This window comes from Gopherus evgoodei, chromosome 11, assembly GCF_007399415.2.
Source record: "Gopherus evgoodei ecotype Sinaloan lineage chromosome 11, rGopEvg1_v1.p, whole genome shotgun sequence".
Taxonomy (NCBI): domain Eukaryota; kingdom Metazoa; phylum Chordata; order Testudines; family Testudinidae; genus Gopherus; species Gopherus evgoodei.
The window spans coordinates 9,658,857-9,682,610 of NC_044332.1; the positions used below are offsets into that span (position 1 = coordinate 9,658,857).

The 23,754-nt window shown below is 44.0% G+C and overlaps 1 protein-coding gene across 4 annotated transcripts in view; it reads left to right on the forward strand.

Annotated features, from left to right (window-relative positions):
- The window catches only part of MCM3AP (minichromosome maintenance complex component 3 associated protein), a 79,905-nt gene that overhangs the window by 6,244 nt on the left and 49,907 nt on the right, over positions 1-23,754 (forward strand). For all 4 annotated transcript variants that reach the window (XM_030580710.1, XM_030580706.1, XM_030580708.1 and 1 more), the window contains 5 exons: positions 1,384-1,604; positions 2,114-2,192; positions 11,353-11,500; positions 12,850-13,046; positions 14,505-14,644. In XM_030580710.1, the coding sequence (XP_030436570.1) occupies positions 1,384-1,604; positions 2,114-2,192; positions 11,353-11,500; positions 12,850-13,046; positions 14,505-14,644 (785 nt within the window). The remainder of the gene's footprint in view (positions 1-1,383; positions 1,605-2,113; positions 2,193-11,352; positions 11,501-12,849; positions 13,047-14,504; positions 14,645-23,754) is intronic.

Consider the following 23,754-nt stretch of genomic DNA (forward strand, 5'->3'; position numbering starts at 1 on the left):
AATTCACAAGCCCAAACAAGAGAGAACCTAATGCATTTCCTTGCCTACTTACAATTTTTGTAATTTGAGATGGATCATTCCAGGTATATTTTCAGGAGATATTGTCCCTGCTTGGCTTCTCTCTCTATCTGGAGAGGGAACAACACAATGACAGCCACAAACAGCTCTCCTCTGACCAATTTGAAAGTATCTTCTTTCCTCATTGGTCCTTCTGGTCAGGTGCCGACTACATGATTTGAGCTACTTAACCCCTTACAGGTAAAGTGATTCAGTACAGCTGCCAAAGAGAGATTTTATGCTACCCTTATCGCTATGTTTATGACATGCATATAAAAGCCAGGGCTGGCATTAGGGGGTAGCAAGTAGGGCAAATGCCCGGGGCCCCATGCCACAGGGGGCACCGCGAAGCTAAGTTGCTCAGACTTCGGCTTCAGCCCTGGGTGCCGGGGTTAGGGGGCCCCAAGCTGCAGTCTCATGCGGCAAGGCTTCAGCTTTCTGCCCTGGGTCCTAGCGAGTCTAATGCTAGCAATGCTTGGAGGACCCCCTGAAACCTGCTTGCAGCCCCCCAGGGGGCCCTGGACCCCTGGTTGAGAACCCCATCTTAACCTTTGCACTGGCACCTGATGATTGGCACTTTCTAAATGTTTATATAGTAATTCTGTGTAACCTTTCCATCCCCTCCTACCCTGACACCCCCAAGCTTCCCTGGAAATTCAGAGATGTCTTGATTTCCTCCTTTGCAAACCTCCCCATCTCATTCCTTATTCTGTCTCTCTTCTTCCCTTCTCCGCTTTCTTCTCCTCCACTGCCTTCTTCAGTATTGTGGCTTTTTGTAAAGAGGACTACATCATAATGTATACTAACAGTGGGATGTAAGGCTGCCTAACATTTCCTGGATGTTGAGTGCTTCACTCTGCAGTCTTAATGTTCTTTTAACGTAGCTTTTTTATGAAATATACATTTCATTTTGTTAGTTTTTTGTCTTTACATATGCACAAGAGAACCTGTTTACATCTTAATTTATTTAATCTCACTTCATAACTAGCTGTATGTGATTGTGTATTGCATAGTCCATTCTCATGGCTCCACATAGCTGAACAATATTTTTAAAATATATAATTGCACACTTTGCCAGTTGTAATAAAGGACTCTTCATTACAGGGGTCTAGTTAAAGTTGCCATGAGAATGTTGAATTTCCTTGCTTTGCTAATTCAAAATTTCAATCTTAACATTGAATAATTTTAGTGTTTTCATTAACTAATCCACAATGTAAATAAGTGCTGCAGGTGTCAGTACCCCTGCTTAATGCAAACTTCTGATTTAACGTCTACTTTCTTGAGATCCAAAATAAGAAACCACACTCTTAACACTTTCAACCACAGATTCTGCTGTTGTGACTCCTTCACGTCGAAATCGAAGCAGCGAGAGTGTGGACAGTCTTGGTGGCTTATCGCCAAGTGAACTCACAGTAATCCAGTGCAAAAATATCCCTGACTACCTTAATGACACAAATGTGCTCAAGAAGCATTTTGGACAGACGAAAGTCCAGCGTGTCCTTACCAGGCGCAGCAAAAAACTGGCTATTATTTACTTTTTTGATCATGTGAGTATTTAATGTAAATTTTAAAAATAGTTGTGTAGTATCTAGACGTATGTTTGGGATGTGTACAGCCATTCACTGTGGTGGAGTTCACGGATTTATGGTCTAACAAATCAACATCTGGAGACGAAACTGTATTCTAACCACTAAAGATGATCCCATCAGATCAGGATTGGGGTATATTGATGGGACAGCATGGGGAAGACTATGTTGCTAGCACATGCTGTACCTGTTCTGTGGTTAAAAAGAGGCCTTCAGTCTCGAGAGCTATCAGCCTGATACGATACTTACTAGTGTACTACAGAACTCAGCTTTGTGTGACCACCACCCCAGGGCAATCTTCTGCTGGGGCAGTCTGCTTGCCACAAATGGCATTCGGGCTTTTAGTGACATCTAGGGAGATGGTTGAACTCCCAATGAAATAACCAAAGATATCTTTGTATATGCTGTGTAGGCTTCTTTACATTGTGTTCCGATGCTAATTGTCCCTGGTATTGCATGCTTTTTTTCAGGCCTCTGCTGCTCAGGCAAGGAAGAAGGCAAAGGGGTTACACAAAGATATAGTAACATTTTGGCATAAGAAGAAAACAAGTGAGCTTTTATTTTCTGTGTTTCTTCTAGGCATGATATAAGAGGGTGACAATCAGTTGATTTCAGTGGTGTGGCACCTGTTTGCACCAGATTGGAATTTGGCTCCAGAAGTAAAACACTGTTTCTATGATTGTTTCTCCCTTTGTGATGGGCACCAAATGCAAAGGCTGTGCTTATGTACAGCATCTGATTTTTGCACTCTGTTTGTAAGAAAATAAGATGAATGTACTGTGACAGACCCAGGCCAGTGGGGTACAGGAGTCTGGTAGAGGGCAACTATACTGGTCACTGGCTGAGTGGTCACTCAGGGAACAGAAAACTAGAGCAGGGGCTGCACTAGAGTAATCAGGAACCTGCTAGAACCAATTCAGGCAGACAAATTGATTAGAACACCTGCAGCCAATCAAGGCAGGCTAGTCAGGGCACCTGGGTTTAAAAAGGAGCTCACTCCAGTCAGGCAGGGGGGAGCCAGAAGAGAGGAAATGTGTGTGAGGAGCTGGGAGCAAGAGGCACAAGGAGCTGAGAGTGAGAGGCTGTGCTGCTGGAGGACTAAGGAGTACAAGCGTTATCAGACCCCAGGGGGAAGCTGCTGTTGTGAGGATAAAAAAGGTGTTTGGAGGAGGCCATGGGGAAGTAGCCCAGGGAGTTGTAGCTGTCATACACCTGTTACAAGAAGCAATATAGACAGCTGCAATCCACAGGGCCCTGGGCTGGAACCAGGAGTAGAGGGTGGGCCCGGGTCCCCCCAAACCTCCCAACTCCTGATCAGACACAGGAGGAGTTGACCCAAACTGTGGGGAAGATCACTGAGGTGAGCAAATCTGCCAATAAGCGCAGGACCCACCAAGGTAGAGGAGGAACTTTGTCACAACTGGTGTTAGGAGTGGGATTTTGGTATGCACAATGCAGCAGAAGAAGGAGAGTGATTTAAAAAAAAAAAAAAAGGGTTTTTTGTTTTTTTTCCCCCACCACAATGGATAACTTAGTGAGGGCATTGATACAAGCTACTGCGGCCCAGCAGGAGGCTACCCGTGTCCAGGCAGCTGCCCCACAGGAGGCAGTCCGGCTGCAACACGAGACTAATCGCCTGCTGATGGACCAGGCTTCTCAAGACTAGGCTATGTTGCGGGAACTGGTAAACCAGGTAAAGACCCTTACAGAGCTGAACCGCGGCCATGATGGGATGCAGATCATACGGGCCAGCCATTGGCTGCAGAAAATGATGCAGGGGGATGATGTAGAGGCATACCTTCTGGCCTTTGAGAGGATAGCCCTACAGGAGGCCTGGCCTCGAGATCAGTGGTCTGGCATCCTTGCCCCATACTTGTGTGGGAAGGCCCAGAAGGCCTACTATGATCTGGCTGAAGAGGCTGCAGCAGACTACCCCCAGCTGAAAGCAGAGATCCTGGCCAGTTCTGGGGTAACGACTGCAGTGCAGGCCCAATGGTATCACGAGTGGAGGTACCAGGAAAACAAAACCTCACGGTCCCAATTGTATGACCTCACCCATCTCCACGAAAGTGGTTGCGAACGGAATCCCGGAGTCCAGAAGAGATACTAGAGGTTCTGGTCATCGACCGATACATGAGGGGGCTACCGCCAGATCTTCGTGCTTGAGTAAGCCAGAATTAATCCTCCACCTATGATGAGGTCGCACTGGTAGAGAGGCGAAGGAGCTGACCCGGCCAGCGAGGGAGCTGACCCGACCAGTTAAGGAAGAGGCACCCCGGGTTAAACTAGCAGCACCAGGCCCTAGAGCTCGGGTGACTGGGCAACCAGGGGATCACAGGTGGAAAAAGAGAGGGGCTGAAGGACCACCAGAAGCCACAAAGAGTCAGAGCACTGAGGGAGAAGAGGATCGTGATGTTAGACTGCCCTAACCAAGAGACCGGGGAATGCCTAAGGCCCCATACAGATGTTATGCCTGAGGCGAGTGGGGACATATAGCTGCACAGTTCCCCATGCTGAGGAGTCTATACAGTGTAACCTGGGGAACTGGGCAGACCCATGCTCCCTAATCCACCTTGTGAGGGTCTCACTAACCCCACATATGTACACCAGACCAGTAAAGCTAAACTGGGTAGAGAACACGGCACTGGTTGATTCGGGGAGTGCTATCACACTTGTCTCGGGGAAGCTTGTGAAGTGTAGTCAGCTACTGTGGGCTAAGCATACAGGGATAACATACGTCCATGGGACACTTCGTTATTACCCCACCATCCCAGTAAAACTAGAGATTCAGGGGAACACTACTGAGGTAGCAGCAGGTGTAGTCCCTAAACTCCCATATGCTGTACTCAGAGGGAGGGACTTCCCAGGGTTTGAAGACTTACTCCCAGTAGGAGGATTGAAGAAAGAGGGGAACCCTGAAGTTAGTGAGTCCTCCACAGTAGACTGTCAACCCCCAGTCTTCTCTGAAATATCCCCAGATTTATTTTCCATTCCCAGACAGGGTAGAAAGTCGAAAAGGGAAAGGAGGGCAGCCAAGGTCTTGGGAACCCAAATACTGGCCCAGAGCCAGAGGGTCGCTCTTGCAGGTAGGCAGACCCGAGCAGCTGAAAAGAAGGCAACCCAGGAGGGAGAAGCACCTGAGTCTGACCCCCACCCTAATGCTTCTGAACCAGTAGAGGCAACAGAGACTGGGCCCCTAGATCTTGGGCAGATTAACCCCGGAAGAGGAAATTTTGGACGGGACCAGGCTGAAGAATCAAGGTACGACAACATTAGAAAGGAGGTGACTGAAATAGATGGGGTCCCCGTGGAAGGGAGAACCCAGGGACCAGGACCCTATTTCATAATGAAGAAGAATCTCTTATACTGGGTTGCACCAGTACAGGGGCAGAAGGTACAGCAAAGCTTAGTACCTCAAAAACACCAGAACGCTGTATTAAGTCTTGCTCATAATCATCTTTTTGGGGGGCACTTGGGGGTAGAGAAGACCCTGGCATGAGTCCTACGACGGTTCTTCGGCCTGGAGTATATGCAGAAGTGCGGAGGTACTGTGTGTCCTGCCTGGAGTGTCAGCTGCACAGTCCTCGTCCCCACCTGAGGGCACCTTTAGTACCCCTTCCCATCATAGAGGTCCTCTTTGAGCAAATAGCCATGGACCTAGTGGGACCCCTGGAGAAGATGACTCGAGGCCACCAATATATACTTGTTGTTTTGGACTATGCTACTCGCTGCCCAGAAGCCATCCCCCTGCAGAACATGGCCTCTAAAACGATAGCCAAAGAGCTGATGGGGATCTTTGCCCAAGTGGGGCTACCAAAGGGGATATTAACAGACCAAGGAACCCCATTTATGTCAAAGCTAATGAAGGACCTTTGTACGCTGCTTCATATACATACCTTGAGAATGTCAGTCTACCATCCGCAGACTGATGGGTTGGTAGAAAGGTTTAACCAAACCCTCAAGGTTATGATACGGAAGGTGGTAAGTCGGGATGGGAGGGGTTGGGACACCCTACTGCCCTACCTTATGTTCGCTATCTGGGAGGTACCTCAGGCCTCGACTGGATTTTCCCCTTTCAAGTTATTATACGGACCACACCCCCGTGGCATACTAGATATCGCCAAAGAGATTTGGGAAGAGGAACCCAATGAGGGGAGAAATATAATAGAACATGTAATACAGATGCAAGACCAGATAGTCCATGTCACCTTTATTGTACAGGAACACTTGGAAAAGGCACAGGAGGCCCAGATAACCTATTACAATCACCAGGCAAAAGTCCGACAGTTCCAACCAGGGGATTGGGTCATGGTGTTGGTACCCACGACAGAAAGCAAGCTTCTGGCCCAATGGCAGGGGCCCTGTGAGGTGACTGAACCTGAGGGGGAAGTAACCTACAAGGTGCGGCAGCCAGGACGCCGAAAACAAGAACAGATTTATCGCATCAACCTTCTGAAACCCTGGCATGCACAAGAGGCATGGATAACTATCCAGGAAAACAAGCCTTCCAAACAGATGAGTGTCTCCCGATTTAACACCAGACCAGAAGAATAAGGTGTCTGAGATGATCTTCCAGAACCAAGATGTGTTCTCGACAAAACTAGGTCGAACAACCGAGACATATCACCACGCCGTCACGAACCCTGGGGCCAGAATAACAATGAGGCCCTATCGGGTGCCAGCAGCCAAAAGGGAGGAAATAAAAGCAGAAGTTAAAAAAATGCTGGAGTTGGGGATCAGCGAAGAATCCCACAGTCAGTGGTCCAGCCCAATCGTGCTGGTGCCCAAACCTGATGGCACCACAAGGTTGTGAAACAACTTCCGGCAACTAAACGAAGTATCCCAGTTCGACACGTACCCCATACCTCACATAGATGAGCTAGTGGATTGTCTGGGGAATGCCCGGTACTTGACTACCCTAGACTTGACAAAGGGGTGCTGGCAGATTCCCTTTGCAGAAGACGCAAAGGAAAAGACTGCATTCTCTACACCAGAGAGTCTTTTTCAATATACTGTCCTCCCTTTTGGACTGCATGGGGCCCCATCTACTTTCCAGCGACTCATGGACAAGCTGTTATGCCCGCATAACAGTTATGCTGCTGCCTATTTGGACGATGTGGTCATTCATACCCCAGACTGGGAAACCCACCTAGAGAAGGTGGAGGCAGTCCTTGATACCGTCAGGCGAGCTGGCCTTACAGCAAACCCTACCAAATGCGCTGTATGGTTTACAGTGGCCAAATATCTTGGCTACATTGTGAGAAAAGGTCTGGTAAAACCCCAAGTGAACAAGTTGGAGGCCATACAAAATTGGCCCCAACCACGTCGCAAGAAAGAAGTCCCGGCATTCCTAAGTGTAATGGGGTATTACTGACAATTTATCCCCCACTATGCCACAAGGGCAAGTCCCCTGACAAACCTAGTGAAAGTCCGTGGACCTGATCTGATGAGATGGTCTGACGCAGCAGAGGAAACCTTCACAGACCTACGGACTGCCCTCTGCAGTAACCCTGTACTGATAGTCCCTGATTTCACCATGGAATTTATCTTGCAGACAGATTCATCGGAAGTAGGGTTGGGGGCCGTTCTATCACAGATGGTCGGGGAGGAGGAACACCCAATTCTCTACCTCGGTAGGAAACACCTTCCGAGGGAACAAAATATGGAGAGAGAGTGCCTCACCGTAAAATGGGCCATGGAAGCATTGCACTACTACTTGCTTGGGTGCAGATTTGTCCTCGTGACCGACCATGCCCCTCTTCAATGGATGCAGCGGAACAAGGAGAAGAACACAAGGGTGACCAGGTGGTTCTTGTCCCTTCAACCTTTCCAGTTCCGTGTGCAACACAGAGCAGGGAGCTGTCACGATAATGCCGATGGCTTGTCACGTGTGCACTGTCTGGCATCTCAAGTTGCCCAACCTCTTGATGTTGAGCAGGGAGGAGGGATATGTGACAGCCCCAGGCCAGTGGGGTACAGGAGTCTTGCAGAGGGCAAATATACTGGTCACTGGCTGAGTAGTTTTCTGTTCCCTGAGTGACCAGAGCTGGGGCTGCATTAGAGTAATCAGGAACCTGCTAGAACCAATTCAGGCAGACAAACTGATTAGAACACCTGCAGCCAATCAAGGCAGGCTAATCAGGGCACCTGGATTTAAAAAGGAGCTCACTCCAGTCGGGGGTGAGGAGCTAGAGGAGAGGAAGTGCGTGTGAGGAGCTGGGAGCAAGAGGCACAAGGAGCTGAGAGTGAGAGGGTGTGCTGCTGGAGGACTAAGGAGTACAAGCGTTATCAGACCCCCTGCTGTGGTGAGGATAAAGAAAGTGTTTGGAGGAGGCCATGGGGAAGTAGCCTATAGAGTTGTAGCTGTCATGCAGCTGTTACAAGAGGCACTATAGACAGCTGCAATCCACAGGGCCCTGGGCTGGAACCAGGAGTAGAGGGTGGGCCCGGGTTCCCTCCCTCCCCCAAAACCTCCCAACTCCTGATCAGACACAGGAGGAGTTGACCCAAACTGTGGGGAAGATCACTGAGGTGAGCAAATCTGCCAATAAGCGCAGGACCCACCAAGGTAGAAGAGGGACTTTGTCACAGTACTTGGAGTAATAATTCAAAAATAGAGCAATTCTTGGTGGTGTCTGCTAACCCTCAGCTTTTTAAAGTCAAAAATTGTTAATCAGACAATGATCATTAAGTGAGAGTGGTTTTCTTCCAAGCACCTATTTTTAAGACTCCATGTTTGTCATGAAGGTCATGGAAGTCACGGATTCTGTGACTTTCCATGACCTCCGTGACTTCTGCAGGGGCCCGTGCGGCTGGCCCGGAAGTTGCCTGAGCAGCCCCTGGACCAGTCGCACCAGTTGCTGCTGGGACCCTATTGGGACTCCCACCCCGCAGCAGCAGGAGTTTTTTTGGGGAGCTCAGGGCTGGGCATTGGGATGCAGGGCAGGGCTTACTTGGGGAGGTCTCTCCAAAAGAGCAACAAGAGCTCTCCTCCCTCCGTTCCTAGCTCTATGTGCTGCCTCTGTCCACAGGTGCTGTCCCCCGCAGCTCCCATTGACTGCAGTTCCCAGCCAATGGGAGCTGCAGAACCAGGGCTTGGGATGGAGCAGAGGCAGCACGTGGAGCTACGAACTGGAGATCTCCGCTTCCCAGGAGCTGGGGAGGGAACCTGCCCCAGCCCTGCCAATCCCTCCAGCACCTGCAGCAGTACCCGTACCCCTCCCCTACCCCAAGCACCTGTAGCGCCCCCAGGGCCGTGCTCCCTGTCCCACCAAGTTTTAGTCCGGGGTATATAGTAAAAGTCATGGACGGGTCACTGGCTGTGAATTTTTGTTTACTGCCCATGACCTGTCCATGACTTTTACTAAAAATATCCATGAAGTAGCCTTACCTATTAGATATCTAATCTGCTGTCCTCCTACTTCACCTCCCCCCCCCCACCCTGCGCTTAAGGATTAAATGTAGGTCTTGAATTTAACTGTCTCACCTAAAAGCTGTAGTGCCTTTACAAAGCATCCATGGATAACCAGGCAATTAGGCACTACCTGTAGTGAATGTTCCTAACATGGTTTTATGAGTAGCAAGAGCCTCACGCTGCAAAATAAACTTTTTATATTGATTGGGTAAAATTTTAATTTGAGAACTATCTGCATAATAAAAGAGATGATGTTTTCTCTTTCTAGTATTCTTGCAAACTAGGAACCATCTGGAAAGCTGACTTCTGGGGAAGATACACTCTCCCTTGCTGAATTTAATGTTTGATGTAAGGGTACATGAGGAGCCATGGTGCTGACTTCTTCAGTTTCTTTCCTGTCCTCCTTTCCTCATGTTTTGGTCACTTAGTTATGTCTTTCTCTTCTAGTGTATTCAGTTAAAATAAGTGTTTATATGTCATAGATTTGTATAGATCTGTCAGACATGAATTGGAATGAACAGCTCCCCCAGGTGTTGGTCCAGTTTGGAAGTGTACCTCCCATGTCAGCTTTGTTTCCATGGAACAAAACACTCTAGTCTAGTTAACCTTATTGTAAACATCCGCCTAGGATCTGAGTATCACTACATGGTACTCTGCATGGGGTTTCTCACAACACATTTTTTGGTGGCCTCATGGTGCAGCCACCAATTCTTGCTGGTGGCCACTCCGACAATTTTTCCTAAAATACTTAATTAACTTTAGAAAAAAACAAACATACGCACATATACATGTCCAAATCATTATAATTTATCTATGTAGGGTTTGTTTTTTTGCAGACTCAGTAATGTAAATAATGTATAGTTGTCTCTAGTCTCTACTGGACCAAACCAGAATAGAAACACAAATAAGGTGCTTTAAACATTCTTGTCTTTTTTCTTATTATTTCTTTTGCTCTTTTGGGTTGTTGTGGTTTTTTTTTTTGTTTTTTTAAGACTTGCTAGCTCTATGTAAATCTGCTGTGAAAAGTGATATTTGTATGTTTGTTAATATCACTTTTCACAGCAGACTTACTCAGCCCCAGCAAGTCCGGGAACAAATTAAGCCCTGGATGGGGAGGTGGGTATAGAGGCAGCGGGCGCCTGGGGCAGTGGGGAAAGCGGGGTGGGGAGGAGGGGTGGAGATGATGGGATAAGCTCAGGGACAGAGCTCACCACCACACAACCAAGGAACGGAGCCCAAAGCCCCACACCCAGGGGACAGGGTCTGGGGACAGAGCCCGAAGCCCCATGGCTGGAGTCTGCTGCCCACCACCCTAGGGCTGAAGCCCAACCCTACTACTCCTGCTCGGAGGGACCCAACCATTGCTAGGGGCCCCTGGAGAGGGACCACTGCTTTGCCCCCCGCTCTTCCAAACCACTGCCCAGGAGGCTGAGACTGCAAGAAAAGCCCCTGGTGGCTGTATTTGAGTAATGCTGGGACAAACACCAGTACTAAAAGTATTGCCTCCTCATTCCACACCTCTAAACTTCCCCACAAAAAACAAATGCAAACTGCAGTGTTGTCTTCTTGAAGCTCTGAGAGTGCTTACTTGCCCATGCTCATTTCATTATGACGTCAGCTTTGGAGCCTGATTATGAAAATGGCTTCATCTTAAATTATTTCACTTCTGATCATTTTAGCAGACCAAGCTGCTAACATACCAGATGTGTGCTGCTGTCAAAGAGCATGCACATGGCCCCAGCTTTCCACAAGAGTTCAGATTTAAGTTCTGGGAACACATGTGCATCTGAGAATGAGTCTGTACAGGTAAACCTGATTATCTAAAAGTCTTGGGAGACATTCAAAACACTTTGATAATCACAATTTCTGATAAAATTCACATCTGTACAAATTTCTGATTTGGGAAACATCCAAAATTTGGGAAATCCAAAATTCAGGTAATCAGGCTTTACATTTGCTGACAATCTGCCAAACAACTACAGTTGTTGCTAAATAAATCTTTTGTCGTTTTATATTGAACTGCATAACAGTATGAGTTGTAGTGTCTCATTGTGTGAGTCTGCAACAGAACCAATAAGTTTCCTAGTCCTACATTGTGGAATTGGATTTGTGCATGACACATCATCTAATGCAAAATAGCTTGAAAACACTGTGTAAGTTCATATGACTGTGACTTCTAAAATCATAAGGAAATAAAATTAAAACAAATTAGAACACATTTTTTCCAGAAGTACATTTTAAAATGTCAGTTGCATGATTTGGCAAGTATCTGACCTCACCTGATATATTATTCAGATCTTAGTAAGGGAGAATTTTCATCTAAGGAGAAGAAGGTTGATGAAGATGAAGGGAGACAAAGCAAAGAAGAGCAAAACTATCAGCATTCCCCTCTTCGCAAATCTTTAATAAGACCCTCCACCAGTAGCAACCTGTCTAGTAAAAGGTATGTTCATTTCTCTAAGAGTCTGGCTGATAGAGCCTTTTTTCCATGACTAGGATTTCCTATCAGAATGTATGTCTAGTAACCACAATCATTTTGTATTGAATAAACAAGAAAAAAAATTAAAGTTCCCATTTATTCATGGCAGTTTTGTTTGCAGCTTCTGATAAGTTCTTTTAACTGTATTGTATATTTATTGTTTACCTTTGCTGTTGTTCATTCCAGTTGGAATGTGAGTGTGTTAGGAGCTTATAGGTCATGTTACAATTTGAAGGTTGAGACATATGTTGAACAGATAATTTTCCCCTGTATATGCGGCAACGCTTCTGATTTCATGCATGATTTGGATCTTAAGATGCCTTATTTAATTTGCCTGTTAAGTTATATATCTGTAGCTTCTTTCCCCAATGGGGCCTCACAGTGTTTTGGCTATGAGACCATAAAGCAACTGCTCTTCTGTTCTTTTCGTTATAATAGGCTTAGATAACAACCACTATAGTTAAGATCACAAGCAATTAGCTTGCTGAAGTTTTCCAAGCTTGTTCACTTCCCAAAGGTGAATTTTCCTTAGCTATTAGAGCAAAATCCCTTCAACCACTTTGTTTTGTGGGGTGAGAAAAATAAAATGTTGTACATTAAATCATTGTGGCAGTTCATTTTGCTTAGCTACATTTTAAAATTTGAAGCTCACCATGCAAATAAATCTCAGTTGTAAATACTGTCCTAATTTTTTATAAAAATCGATTGTTGGATAATCAACTCTTATAAAATGCTTGCAGGATTGGGCCTTTCATAGTCTCTTGATATATTTGTGTTGGTATGGAGTATGGTCCTAATGGAACAACCTGTTGTGTTTCTGGGTAGCATTCCAACATGTAAGATACCATCTATTCAAGACTAAATAGTCCGTCAAGCGATTTGACTAGCCAAACACTCTAGTTCTTTAGTATTATACAAAAAGGTTAATCACGAGCAGGAACAGATGCAGACTACCATACTGTATACTGATATAAACCTGCTGCAAATATTATGTCCAATGGCTGTCCAAATTTGAGATTTTTTTCAGAACAGTCTAGGGGATTTAGATACATAACTTCCACTGAAATTAATTATGCATTTATGTAAATGAGTTGTCTAAATACTGAGGACTGTATTGACAGTCATAACTGTAATGTACAGAAGTATAACATTGCTGACAGCATCATATTTCCATAATCGTTTTAGACAACAAAGTGAGATCTACATTAAGAGTAGAAATCCAAGCAAATTTATATTCTCTTTGGCTTGAAGTCCCTTTTATTTTCACAGTGTGCAGTAGTGTATCACTGATCAAATCTGTTGTTTATTTCTAGTTCTCCAGCTAAGAAATCTGCTCTTACAAAGTCGCTGCAGTTTGAGGCAGACCCATTTGATTCTGGGACTGAAGGGCAGAACTCTGAGAGTTTGTCACTATCAGCCTCCTCTCTCAGTAACCTGATCGGTTCAGTGGCAGAGACCTCTGAAGACAAATATCGCCTTCTGGACCAAAGGGATAAAATCATGCGACAAGGTAACATTTGTAATTTGCATGTGTAGATGAGGATTATCAAATTGTAGGAACTGGGAAGGAATTCTTTCTCTGTCAAAACGTAGCCTTTTTCTATGGCATCCAGTATTGGCCACTACTAGAGGTAGGACCTGATGGACCAATGATTTAATCTGCCATAGCAAATTGCGTATCCTACTTTTCACTCTTGAGAATCCAAGTTTAAAATAAGACACTACAAATCTAGAAGTTCAACGTCTATTAAGGTGCATCTTTGGGGGGGCCAGGTCAACTACTCAAATGACAATATTATACCTGAGCTCAGATCCCAAGATGGTAAACTTTTATCTTCATTTTTCATTTATTTTGTTGTATTTAATAAAACTAGTTTATGATAAAAATGACATATCGTGTCTGAAATGTTAGAATGTTGTTTTATAATTTTGTAGAGTTTTTCCCATTAGTACATTTGTATTAGCTAAATTCTTATTAGCCTTGACTGATGAGATCAACACAATCTCTCTGTCATTTACTAGGGAGAGAAACTAGGCCATAAGGCATTATGAAATCTGCTTACATTATTTAAAATCTTTTTTCTGCTGGAAAGGGACTCTCGAGTCAGGTAAACGAGAGTAATGTCTGCGTATGAAACCAAAGAGGTCAGACTCTGGATGCTCAGATACCATGGTGGATGAGTGTGCTGCATAGAACAGCCTATAAAATAGCATGGTTTTCTCCTCCTGTCAGGGGGACTGATCTGTTTAGGTAGATTTGTTTCTATATACTTTACACTACAGTATAAGTACAATATTTGTATTCCAATTGATTTATTTTATAATTACATGGTAAATGAGAAAGTAAGCACTTTTTCAGTAATAGCGTGCTGTGACACTTGTCTGATTTTTGTAAGCAAGTAGTTTTTAAGTGATGTGTAACTTGCAGGACACAAGACAAATCAGACTCCTGAAACGGGTACAGCAGTATGGAAAGGTTGAGAAGTACTAGTCCAGAGTACTTCTACCCCTTTCCCCCCCATATGTCGCAGTCTGGCCCTCCCAGTTGCTGCGGGGGGGGCGTGCCTGTGAACGGTTATTGTCAGCAAAATGTCTTGCCGCCTGCAATCAGATTATCCTGATGGGCCATATGCAGCCCACAGGCCGCAGGTTGCCCACCACTGGAATGATAAATGTAAAGTCACTGAAGCAGAGGACTCCTCTGTCATGTCACCCACTGTTTGTGGCTGAATGATCTTTATAGACTGTAAGCTCCTTAAGAAAGTGACCGTGTTACCCTCTGTTTGTTCAGTACAGTGCACTGTCACCACTCTGCTAATAGTAAATAATAGAGTGGATGTTTGGGTTCCTGCTGAAACATGGCATACCTAGGGCTGTAGTCTGATTTGATTATACCTGGGTGATGTACATCAGCTGGAAACGACCGAGCAGGGCGCTTAACACTTGTTTTTGTGTAACACCGGTTTAGCTCGAGTAAAAAGGACCGATCTAGGCAAAGCTAAAACATTTGTTGGAACATGCCCAGACATGTGTCCTGAAAAAGAACGCTATATGAGGGAGACGAGGAACCAGCTCAGTATCTTTGAAGTGGTCCCAGGATCTGACAAGGTACCAGCCTCTATGTACTGGCTGCTGCTGTTGTGATTGTTTATTTGCTGTCATTGAATCGCCTGTTAAGCTGTGTACACTGTGCAATATATCTCTGGTTAATTCTGATGAAAATTTCTAGGGACCAAGGACTATAGATCCCAGAACTTAAATATGAACTGAGTTTTTTACAAGTAAATCCCATTGTTTATTTATAGAAGCACAGATAGTAACGCCCTCCAGGGCTGCAGTATCGGTATATAAAACTCCCCGTTACAGGGGGAAAGCTCTCTTTTAAACTGATGATAGGTTATTGTAACTATTATAGACTCATAGGTGTGACAGGTTGTCCCCTCTCCCCCGGAGTGCCACCTGATGTACTGGGGTCCCACTGAGCCCGCCTGTTCCTCCAGCCTGGGCTCCCTCACCCTGTCCTGCTGAGCCAGGCCCTCAAGCCTCATCTAGCACACACATAGGTAAGGCAACACCCAGCTGCAAAAGGACACAGACACTGAGAACAGCTCTGCATGGGAAGACTCAGTTCAGGGATTGCCCAGCACTCAAGTGCACACACCCCCAGGAGTCTAAACCCAAAACTGTATTGTCTTGTGCTGCACCCAAATCTGTTGAGCGTAAGCTCGTGAAAATCACCCCCTCCCTCAGTGTGGAGGAAGTTATGCTCAGCTTTTTGCCCCCCAGTTATGAATTGCACAGGCTGGTTTATAGGAAACAAAAACAAGTTTATTAACTACACAAAAACAGATTTGAAGTGATTATAAGGGAGAACAAACACAGCAAAGCAGATTACTGAGCAAATAAACACACAAACTAAGCTTAATGCACTAAAGAAACTGGCTACAAGAAGTAATTTCTCTCCCGAAATGTGGTTTTAAGCAGGTTGCAGAGATTCTTGAAGACCAGCTTCTTTTGCTTGCAGCTTAGAATTCCAGATATTCACAGGCCAGACACCTTCTAGCCTGGGTCCAGTTCTTCCCTTCCCCAGCAGTCATCCCCTGTTCCTAGCACTCATCTTGGGCAGTGATTCAGTGAAGAACCGACCCTGGTTACCTCAATTCCTGGCCTAAAATAGGATTTACATATGGCTGGAATCCTTTGTCTCTGTGTGATTTCCCCCCTCCGTGGAAAAATGCTAGTAGTCCAAGATGGAATCCAGTACCAGGTGACATGATCACATGACGCTGCAACCTCAGAGCAGCATCCCAGGAAGCTTCGAGATTAGCATCTTCGAAGTCCTATTGTTCTCCCTAATGGCCCATTGACTAACCAGCCAGACTGATTGCATTTTGTCCGGTGGGCATTCCGCACGTGCAAACACAGTTATAATTGTTACATAGTCAATATTCCTAACATCAGATACAGAAATGTTACATCCATTCAAATAGGATAATCATAGTCAGTACATAATAACCTTTCCAATGATATCTCACATGACCCATCTTGCATAAAATATATCTTAGTTATGCCACATTCATATCATAAATATATCTTCATGAAGAATATGGGGCATAGTGTCACAAAAGTGTTAGAAGGGACCGCAAGAGTCATCTAGTCTAACCTCCTGCCAAGATGCAGGATTTGTTGGGTCTAAACCATCCAAGACGATGGCCATCCAGCCTCCTTTTGCAAACTCCAGGTAAGGAGCTTCCACAACCTCTAGGCGCCTGTTCCATTGTCCTTTGTTCTTAGTTAGAAACTTATACTCAAATAAATTTTAGTCTCTAAGTTGCCACAAGTACTCCTAAACTTTTCCCTGAGGTTTAATCTCAATCTGCTATGCTGTAGTTTGAACCTATTGCCTCTTGTCCTGCCCTCTTGGAGGAGAGAACAAGATTTCACCATCTCTTTTATGGCAGCCTTTCAAGTATTTGAAGACTGCTCTATTGTCCTTTGTTAATCTCCTCTTTTCCAAACTAAACATACCATGTTCCTTCAGGTTTCAGAGTGGTAGCCGTGTTAGTCTACATCAGCAAAAACAACGAGGAGTCCTTGTGGCACCTTAGAGACTAACACATTTATTTGGGCATAAGCTTTCGTAGGCCAGAACCCACTTCATCAGATGCATGGAGTAAAAAATACATGAGGCAGGTATAAATATACAATGCATGAAAAGATGGGAGTTGCCTTACCAAGCAGGGGGTCAGTGCTAATTGTATTATTCAAAAACCAGTAGGAGAGCACTTCAGTCTCCCTGGACACTCAATCACAGACCTAAAAGTTGCAATTCTTCAACAAAAAAACCTTCAAAAACAGACTTTAACGAGAAACTGCAGAACTGGAATTAATTTGCGAACTGGACACCATCAAATTAGGCCTGAATAAAGACTGGGAGGGGCTGGGTCTCTACAATTTTCCCTCTGTTGATACTCACACCTTCTTGTCAACTGTTGGGATTAGGCCACATCCACACTGATTGAATTGGCTTCATTAGCACTCACCCCCTTCTTGGTAAGGCAACTCCCATCTTTTCACATGTTCCTTCAGACTTTGCTCATGTGGCCTGTGTTCTATACCTTTGATCTTCTTTGTCGCTCACCTCTGGATCCTTTCCAGCTTCTCTACATCCTTTCTATACATTGCTGACCAAAATTAGACACAGTTCGCCAGCTGAGGCCTAACCAGCGCTGCACCTCCCATGACTTGCATGCTATGCCTCTGTTAATGCAACCTTAAATTGCATTTGCTTTTTTTTTGCAGTAGCATCATACTGCTGACTCATGTTGAGGTTGTGATCCACCACAACTCCCAGATTCTTCTCAGCAGTGCTGCTGCCAAGCCAGTTATCTCCTATTTTGTATTTGTGCATTTGGTTATAATCTATCCTGATCCATTTTTATTCCTGTGATCCAAATACAGCAGCTTGGCTTGTCTGTGGTGTAAGTAAGAGCTCATTTATCCCACTGAATCTGACCAAGACACGTGTGTATCTGAGGAGACCAGGGGCTTTTATACACCATTTCATTCTGGGATGAATGCTACTTTTTCCTGATGTACTTGACAAGACACCCTGCTGATTTTGGGATGAATTTCTCCCTTCTCAAAACAGTTATTGCTCACCCTGTTAGCATTGCAGCCTCCTCTTCAGGCAACAAAGAAAAGTGCCATAGCTGTGACTGAAGCCACTCTGGATATTTTGGGAGGAAAGATGGTTTGTGGTTCATACAGTAGACTGGGACTCAAGAGATCACAGTTCTGTTCCTGGTTCTGCCACAGACTCCTTATATGACCTTGGACAAGTCACTTAGTTTCTTTGTGCCTCTGTTCCCCACCATTAAAACAGAGGTATAATAGCACTGCCCAATCTCACAGAGGTGCTGTGAGAATTATCCATTATCATTTGCAAAGTGCTCAAATTCTATAATGGTGGGAACCATACAAAAGCCTTTATATGAATAAATTAAATTCCATCAAGTCAGTAGTTATGGCCCTACCTGCAGAAATGGCAGATGGGGGACAACTGGTATAATATATAAACACTAGAAGTTTAAATACTAAGATGGGCAAACTGGAGTGCCGAGCATTAAATGATGATATTGATTTAATAGGCATTACAGAAACTTGGTGGAATGAGGCTAATCAATGGGACATGTTAATACCAGCATACAAAATACAGGTCTGTCGCATCTTAGGCACATTTAACACGTGCAATTTCAGCTTCACACGGTCAGCAAAAAAAAGAAAAAGGAAAAAAAAGAAAAACAACCATTTAAATACTGTTTCTGTAGTCTGGGCGATTCCGCCTGCCATTACACTCAATGTAATTTTGACTATACGCGATTTTCGCTTTATGTGCTGACTGCGGAATGTAACCCCAGCGTAAGATGAGACAGACCTGTGTATAGGACTGACACAGTAGGTCAGGCTAGTACAGGAGTTGCACTATATAAGACCATAAGAATGGCCCGACTGGGTCAGAGCAAAGGTCCATCTAGTCCAGTATCCTGTCTTCCGACAGTGGCCATTGCCTGGTGCCCCAGAGGGAATGAACAGAACAGGGAATCATCAAGTGATCGATCCCCTGTCGCTCATTCCCAGCATCTGGCAAACAGAGGCTAGGGGACACCATTCCTGCCCATCCTGGCTAATAGCCATTGATGGATCTATCCTCCGTGAATTTATCTAGTTCTTTTTTGAACTCTGTTATGGTTTTGGCCTTCACAACATCTTCTGGCAAGGAGTTCCATTGGTTGACTATGCCTTGTGTGAAGAAATATTTCCTTTTATTTGTTTTAAACCTACTGCCTATTAATTTCATTTGGTGACCCCTAGTTCTTGTATTATGAGAAGTAGTAAACAACACTTCCTTATCTATTTTCTCTATACTAGTCATGATTTTATAGACCTGAATCATATCTTCCCTTAGCCCTCTCTTTTCCAAGCCGAAAAGTCCCAGTCTTATTTATCTCTCCCTATACGGAAGCTGTTCCATATCCCTAGTCATTTTTGTTGCTCTTTTCTGAACATTTTTCCAATTCCAATATATCTTTTTTGAGATATCTTCACACAGTATTAAATATGTGGGAGTACCATGGATTAATATAGAGGCAACATGGTATTTTCAGTCATATTATCTATCCCTTTCTTAATTATTTCCAGCATTCTGTTCGCTTTTTTGACTGCCGCTGCACATTGAGTGGATGTTTTCAGAGAACTATTCACAATCATAGACTCTCAGGGTTGGAAGGGACCTCAGGAGGTCATCTAGTCCAACCCCCTGCTCAAAGCAGGACCAATCCCCAGCTAAATCATCCCAGCCAGGACTCTGTCCAGCCAGGCCTTAAAAACCTCTAAGGAAGGAGATTCCACCGCCTCCCTAGATAACCCATTCCAGTGCTTCACCACTCTCCTAGTGAAATAGTGTTTCCTAATATCCAATCTAGACCTCCTCCACGGCAACTTGAAACTATTACTCCTTGTTCTGTCATCTGCTACAAGATCAAGTTAATTTAAATATCTCAGTCTTGAGTGGTAACAACTAATTTAAACCCCACCATTTTATATGTATAGTTGGGATTATGTTTTCCAATGTGCATTACTTTGCATTTATCAACATTAAAGTTCATCTGCCATTTTGTTGCCCAGTAACCCAGTTTTGAGATCCTTTTGTAGCTTTTTGAAGTCTGCCTGGGTCTTAACTATCTTTAGTAATTTTGTATGATCTGCAAATTTTGCCACTTCACTGTTTACCTCTCTTTCCAGATCATTTATGAATATGTTGAATAGGACTGGTCCCAGAACAGACCCCTGGGGGCACCACTATTTACCTCTCTGTATTCTGAAAACTGGCCATTTATACCTACCCTTTGTTTCCTATCTTTCAACCAGTTACCAATCCATGAGAGCACCTTCCCTCATATCCTGTGGCAGTTTACTTTGCTTAAGAGTCTTTGGTGAGGAACTTTGACATAGGCTTTCTGAAAATCTAAGTACACTATAACTACTAGATCCCCTTGGTCCACATTCTTGTTCACCCTCTCAAAGAATTCTAGTAGATTGGTGAGGCTTGATTTCGCTTTACTAAAACTATGTTGACTCTCTTCTGCAACGAATTATGTTCATCTGTATGTCTGACAATATTGTTCTTTATTATAGTTTCAAGCAGTTTGCCCGGTACTGAAGTCAGGCTTACAGGCCTCTGAGGATTGTAATTGCAGGGTTCATCTCTGGAGCCCTTTTTAAAAATTGGTGTCACATTAGCTGTTCTCCATTCATTTGGTACAGAAGCTGATTTAAATGATAGGTTACAGACTACAGTTAGAAGTTCTGCAGTTTCACATTTGAGTTTCTTCAGAACTCTTCGGTGAATACCATCTTGTCCCGGTGTTTAATTGCTGTTTAATTTATCAATTTGTTCCAAAACCACCTCTAATGACACCTCAATCTGGGACATTTCCTCAGATCTGTCACCTAAAAAGGAATCTCCCTCACATCCTCAGCTGTGAAGACCAATGCAAAGAATTCATTTAGTTTCTCTGCAATGGCCTTATTGTCCTTGAAAGAAAGCATGTGAAAGCATAGATTCAGATAAAGTAAATATCGTAAATGAATCAAACTGTGCATAGAATCTCTGTGGATAGAAATTCCGTGTTTCAATAATAGGAGTATAGCAATAGGAATATACTACCAACCTCCTGACCTAGATGATTGTGATCACCTGCCCAGTGACTGAAATGCTTAGGGGAGATTAGAGAAGCTGCAAACACAGAAAATGCAATAATATGGGAGATTTCAACTATTCTCATATTGCCTGGGTACATGTCACTTCAGGAAGGGATATAGAGCTAACATTTTTTGACCCCATAACTGGCAGTTTCTTGGAGCAGCTTGTCCTGGAACCCACAAAGGGAGAGGCAATTCTTGCTTTTGTCCTTGCACAGGATCTGGTCCAGGGGGTGAATATAGCTGAACAGCTCAATAATAGTGAGCATAATGTAATTAAATTTAACGTCTTTTTGGGGGGGGAATGTGAAATACATCTACCATAGTAGCATTTTACTTCCAAACGAGGAACCTACACACAAATGAGTTAAACAGCAACGAAAAGGAACATTGACACGGGTGAAATACCTGAAAACTGCAGGGAGACTATTTAAAAACACCATAATAGAGGCTCAAAGTAAGTGTATACCTAAATGAAGAAAAAAAAAAAAAGGTAAGAGGATCAAAAAAAAAATATATGAAACCCTGGCTAAACAGGAGAGTAACAGAGGCAGAAGCAAAAAGGTATTCTTTAAAAATTGGAAGTCAAATCCTAGTGAAGGAAATAGAAGCATAAACTCTGGAAAGACAAGTATAAAATAATAATAAAGCAGGCCAAAAAAGAATTTGAAGAACCAGCTAAGGACACACAAACTATCAGAAAAATATTTTTAAGTACATTAGAAGCGGGAAGCCTGTCAAAGAGTCATTTGAGTTACTGGATGATCAAGGTGCTAATGGAGCACCTTGCAAAGAAACTAAATGAAATCTTTGCGTCTGTCCTCGCTGCAGAGAACCTTGGGGAGATCCCTATACCCAAGCCGTTCTTTTTAGGGGCAGATCTGAGGAACTGCCCCAGACTGAGGTGTTAATAAAAGAGATTTTGGAACTAATTGATAAACAATAAGAAGTCCCCAGGATCAGAGGGTATTCACCCAAGTATGAAATTTCAGAACTAATTGTGGTATGTAACCTATCACTTAAATCCGTCTCTATGCCAGATGACTGGAAGGTAACCAGTGTAACACCAATGTTTTAAAAAGGCTCTAGAGGTGATCCTGGCGGTTACAGGCCAACAAGCCCAACTTCAGTACCAGCAAATTGGTTGAAACTATAATTAAGAACAGAATTGTCAGACACACAGATGGACGTGATTTGTGAGGGAAGAGACAACGTGGCTTTTGTAAAGGGAAATCATGCCGCCTCAATCTATTAGAATTCTTTGATGGGGTCAATAAGCCAGTGGGTATAGTGTCCTTAGACTGTCAGAAAACCTTTGACAGGGTCGCTCACTAGGGCTTGTAAGCAGTCCTGGGATAAGAGGGAAAGTCCTGTCATGGATCAGTAACAGGCTAAAAGATAGGAAACAAAGGGTAGAAACAAATGGTCAGATTTCACAGTGGAGAGAGGTAAATAATGGTGTCTCTCAAGAATGTGTATTGGGATCTGTGCTGTTCAACATATTCAGAAATGATCTAGAAAAGGGATGCACGTTGAGGTGGCAAAATTAGCAGATAATACAAAATTACCCAAGATAGTTAAGGCCATAGCAGACTGTACGGAGTTACAAAGGGATCTCACTAAACCGGGAGACTGGGCCCCAAACTGCTAGATGAAATTCAATATTGATAAATGCAATGTAATGCATGTTGGGAAACATAATCCCAACTATGCATACAAAATGATGGGGTCTAAATTAGCTGTTACCACTCAAGAAGGATCTTGGAGTCATTGTGGCTAGTTCTCTGAAAACATCCACTCAATGTTTAGTGGTAGTCAGAAAAGCCAAATGTTAGGAACCATTAGGAAAGGGATAGATAATGCAACAGAAAATATACGAATGCCGCTATATAAGTCCATGCAACACCCACACCTGGAATACTCTCTGCAATTCTGGTTACCTTGATCTCAAAAAAGATACACCACTGCCTCGATATAACACCACCCGATATAACATGAATTCGGATATAACACAGTAAAGCAGTGCTCGGGGGGAGGGGGGGAGCTGTGCGCTTCGGTGGATCAAAGCAAGTTCAGTATAACACGGTTTCACCTATAACGCGATAAGAATTTTTGGCTCCCAAGGACAGCGTTATATCGAGGTAGAGGTGTATATTGGAATTGGAAGATGTGCAGAGAAGGACAACAAAAATGATTAGGAGTATGGAACAACTTCCATGGGGAGAGAGTTTTAAAAGACTTAGACTGTTCAGCTTAGAAAAGAGATGATGGGGAGGGAGGGGAGGGATATAACAGAGGTCTCTTAAAATCATGAATGGTATGAGGAAGTGAATGGGGAAGTGTTTACTTATCCCTTCAAAGAACTAGGGGTCACCCAATGAAATTAATAGGCAGCAGATTTAAAACAAACAAAAGGGGAAGGACTACTTCCCACAATGTACAGTCAACCTGTGGAACTCATTGCCAGATGGTGTTGTCAAGGACAAAAGTACAGCTGGGTTCAAAAAAGGATTAGATACATTCATGGAGATTAGATATATCAATGGCAATAAGCCAAGATGGTCAAGGGGACAGGCCCGTGCTCTGTGTGTCCCTAAACCTCTGACTGCCAGAAGCTGGGACTGGATGATGGGATGAATCACTCTAAATTGCCCTGTTCTGATAATTTCTTCTAGGGCACCTGGCACTGGTCACTATCTGAGACAGGATGCTGGGTTAGATGGACCATTGTTCTGACCCAATATGTCCATTCTTATGTAAAAGATACTGTTCTCTACAGCAAGGGTTGATAGTGGTTTGGCCTTTAGCGTGGACAGTGTCAAACTCTTTTTCAGTAGCATACTCTGTTCTGAAAATAGATATTTGGCAATGGTTATGATAACAGAGTCAACTTAATACTCAGGATTTTAATATACACTCTGTGTTTCTTTGATTGCTTTCTTCCTGCTCTCTCA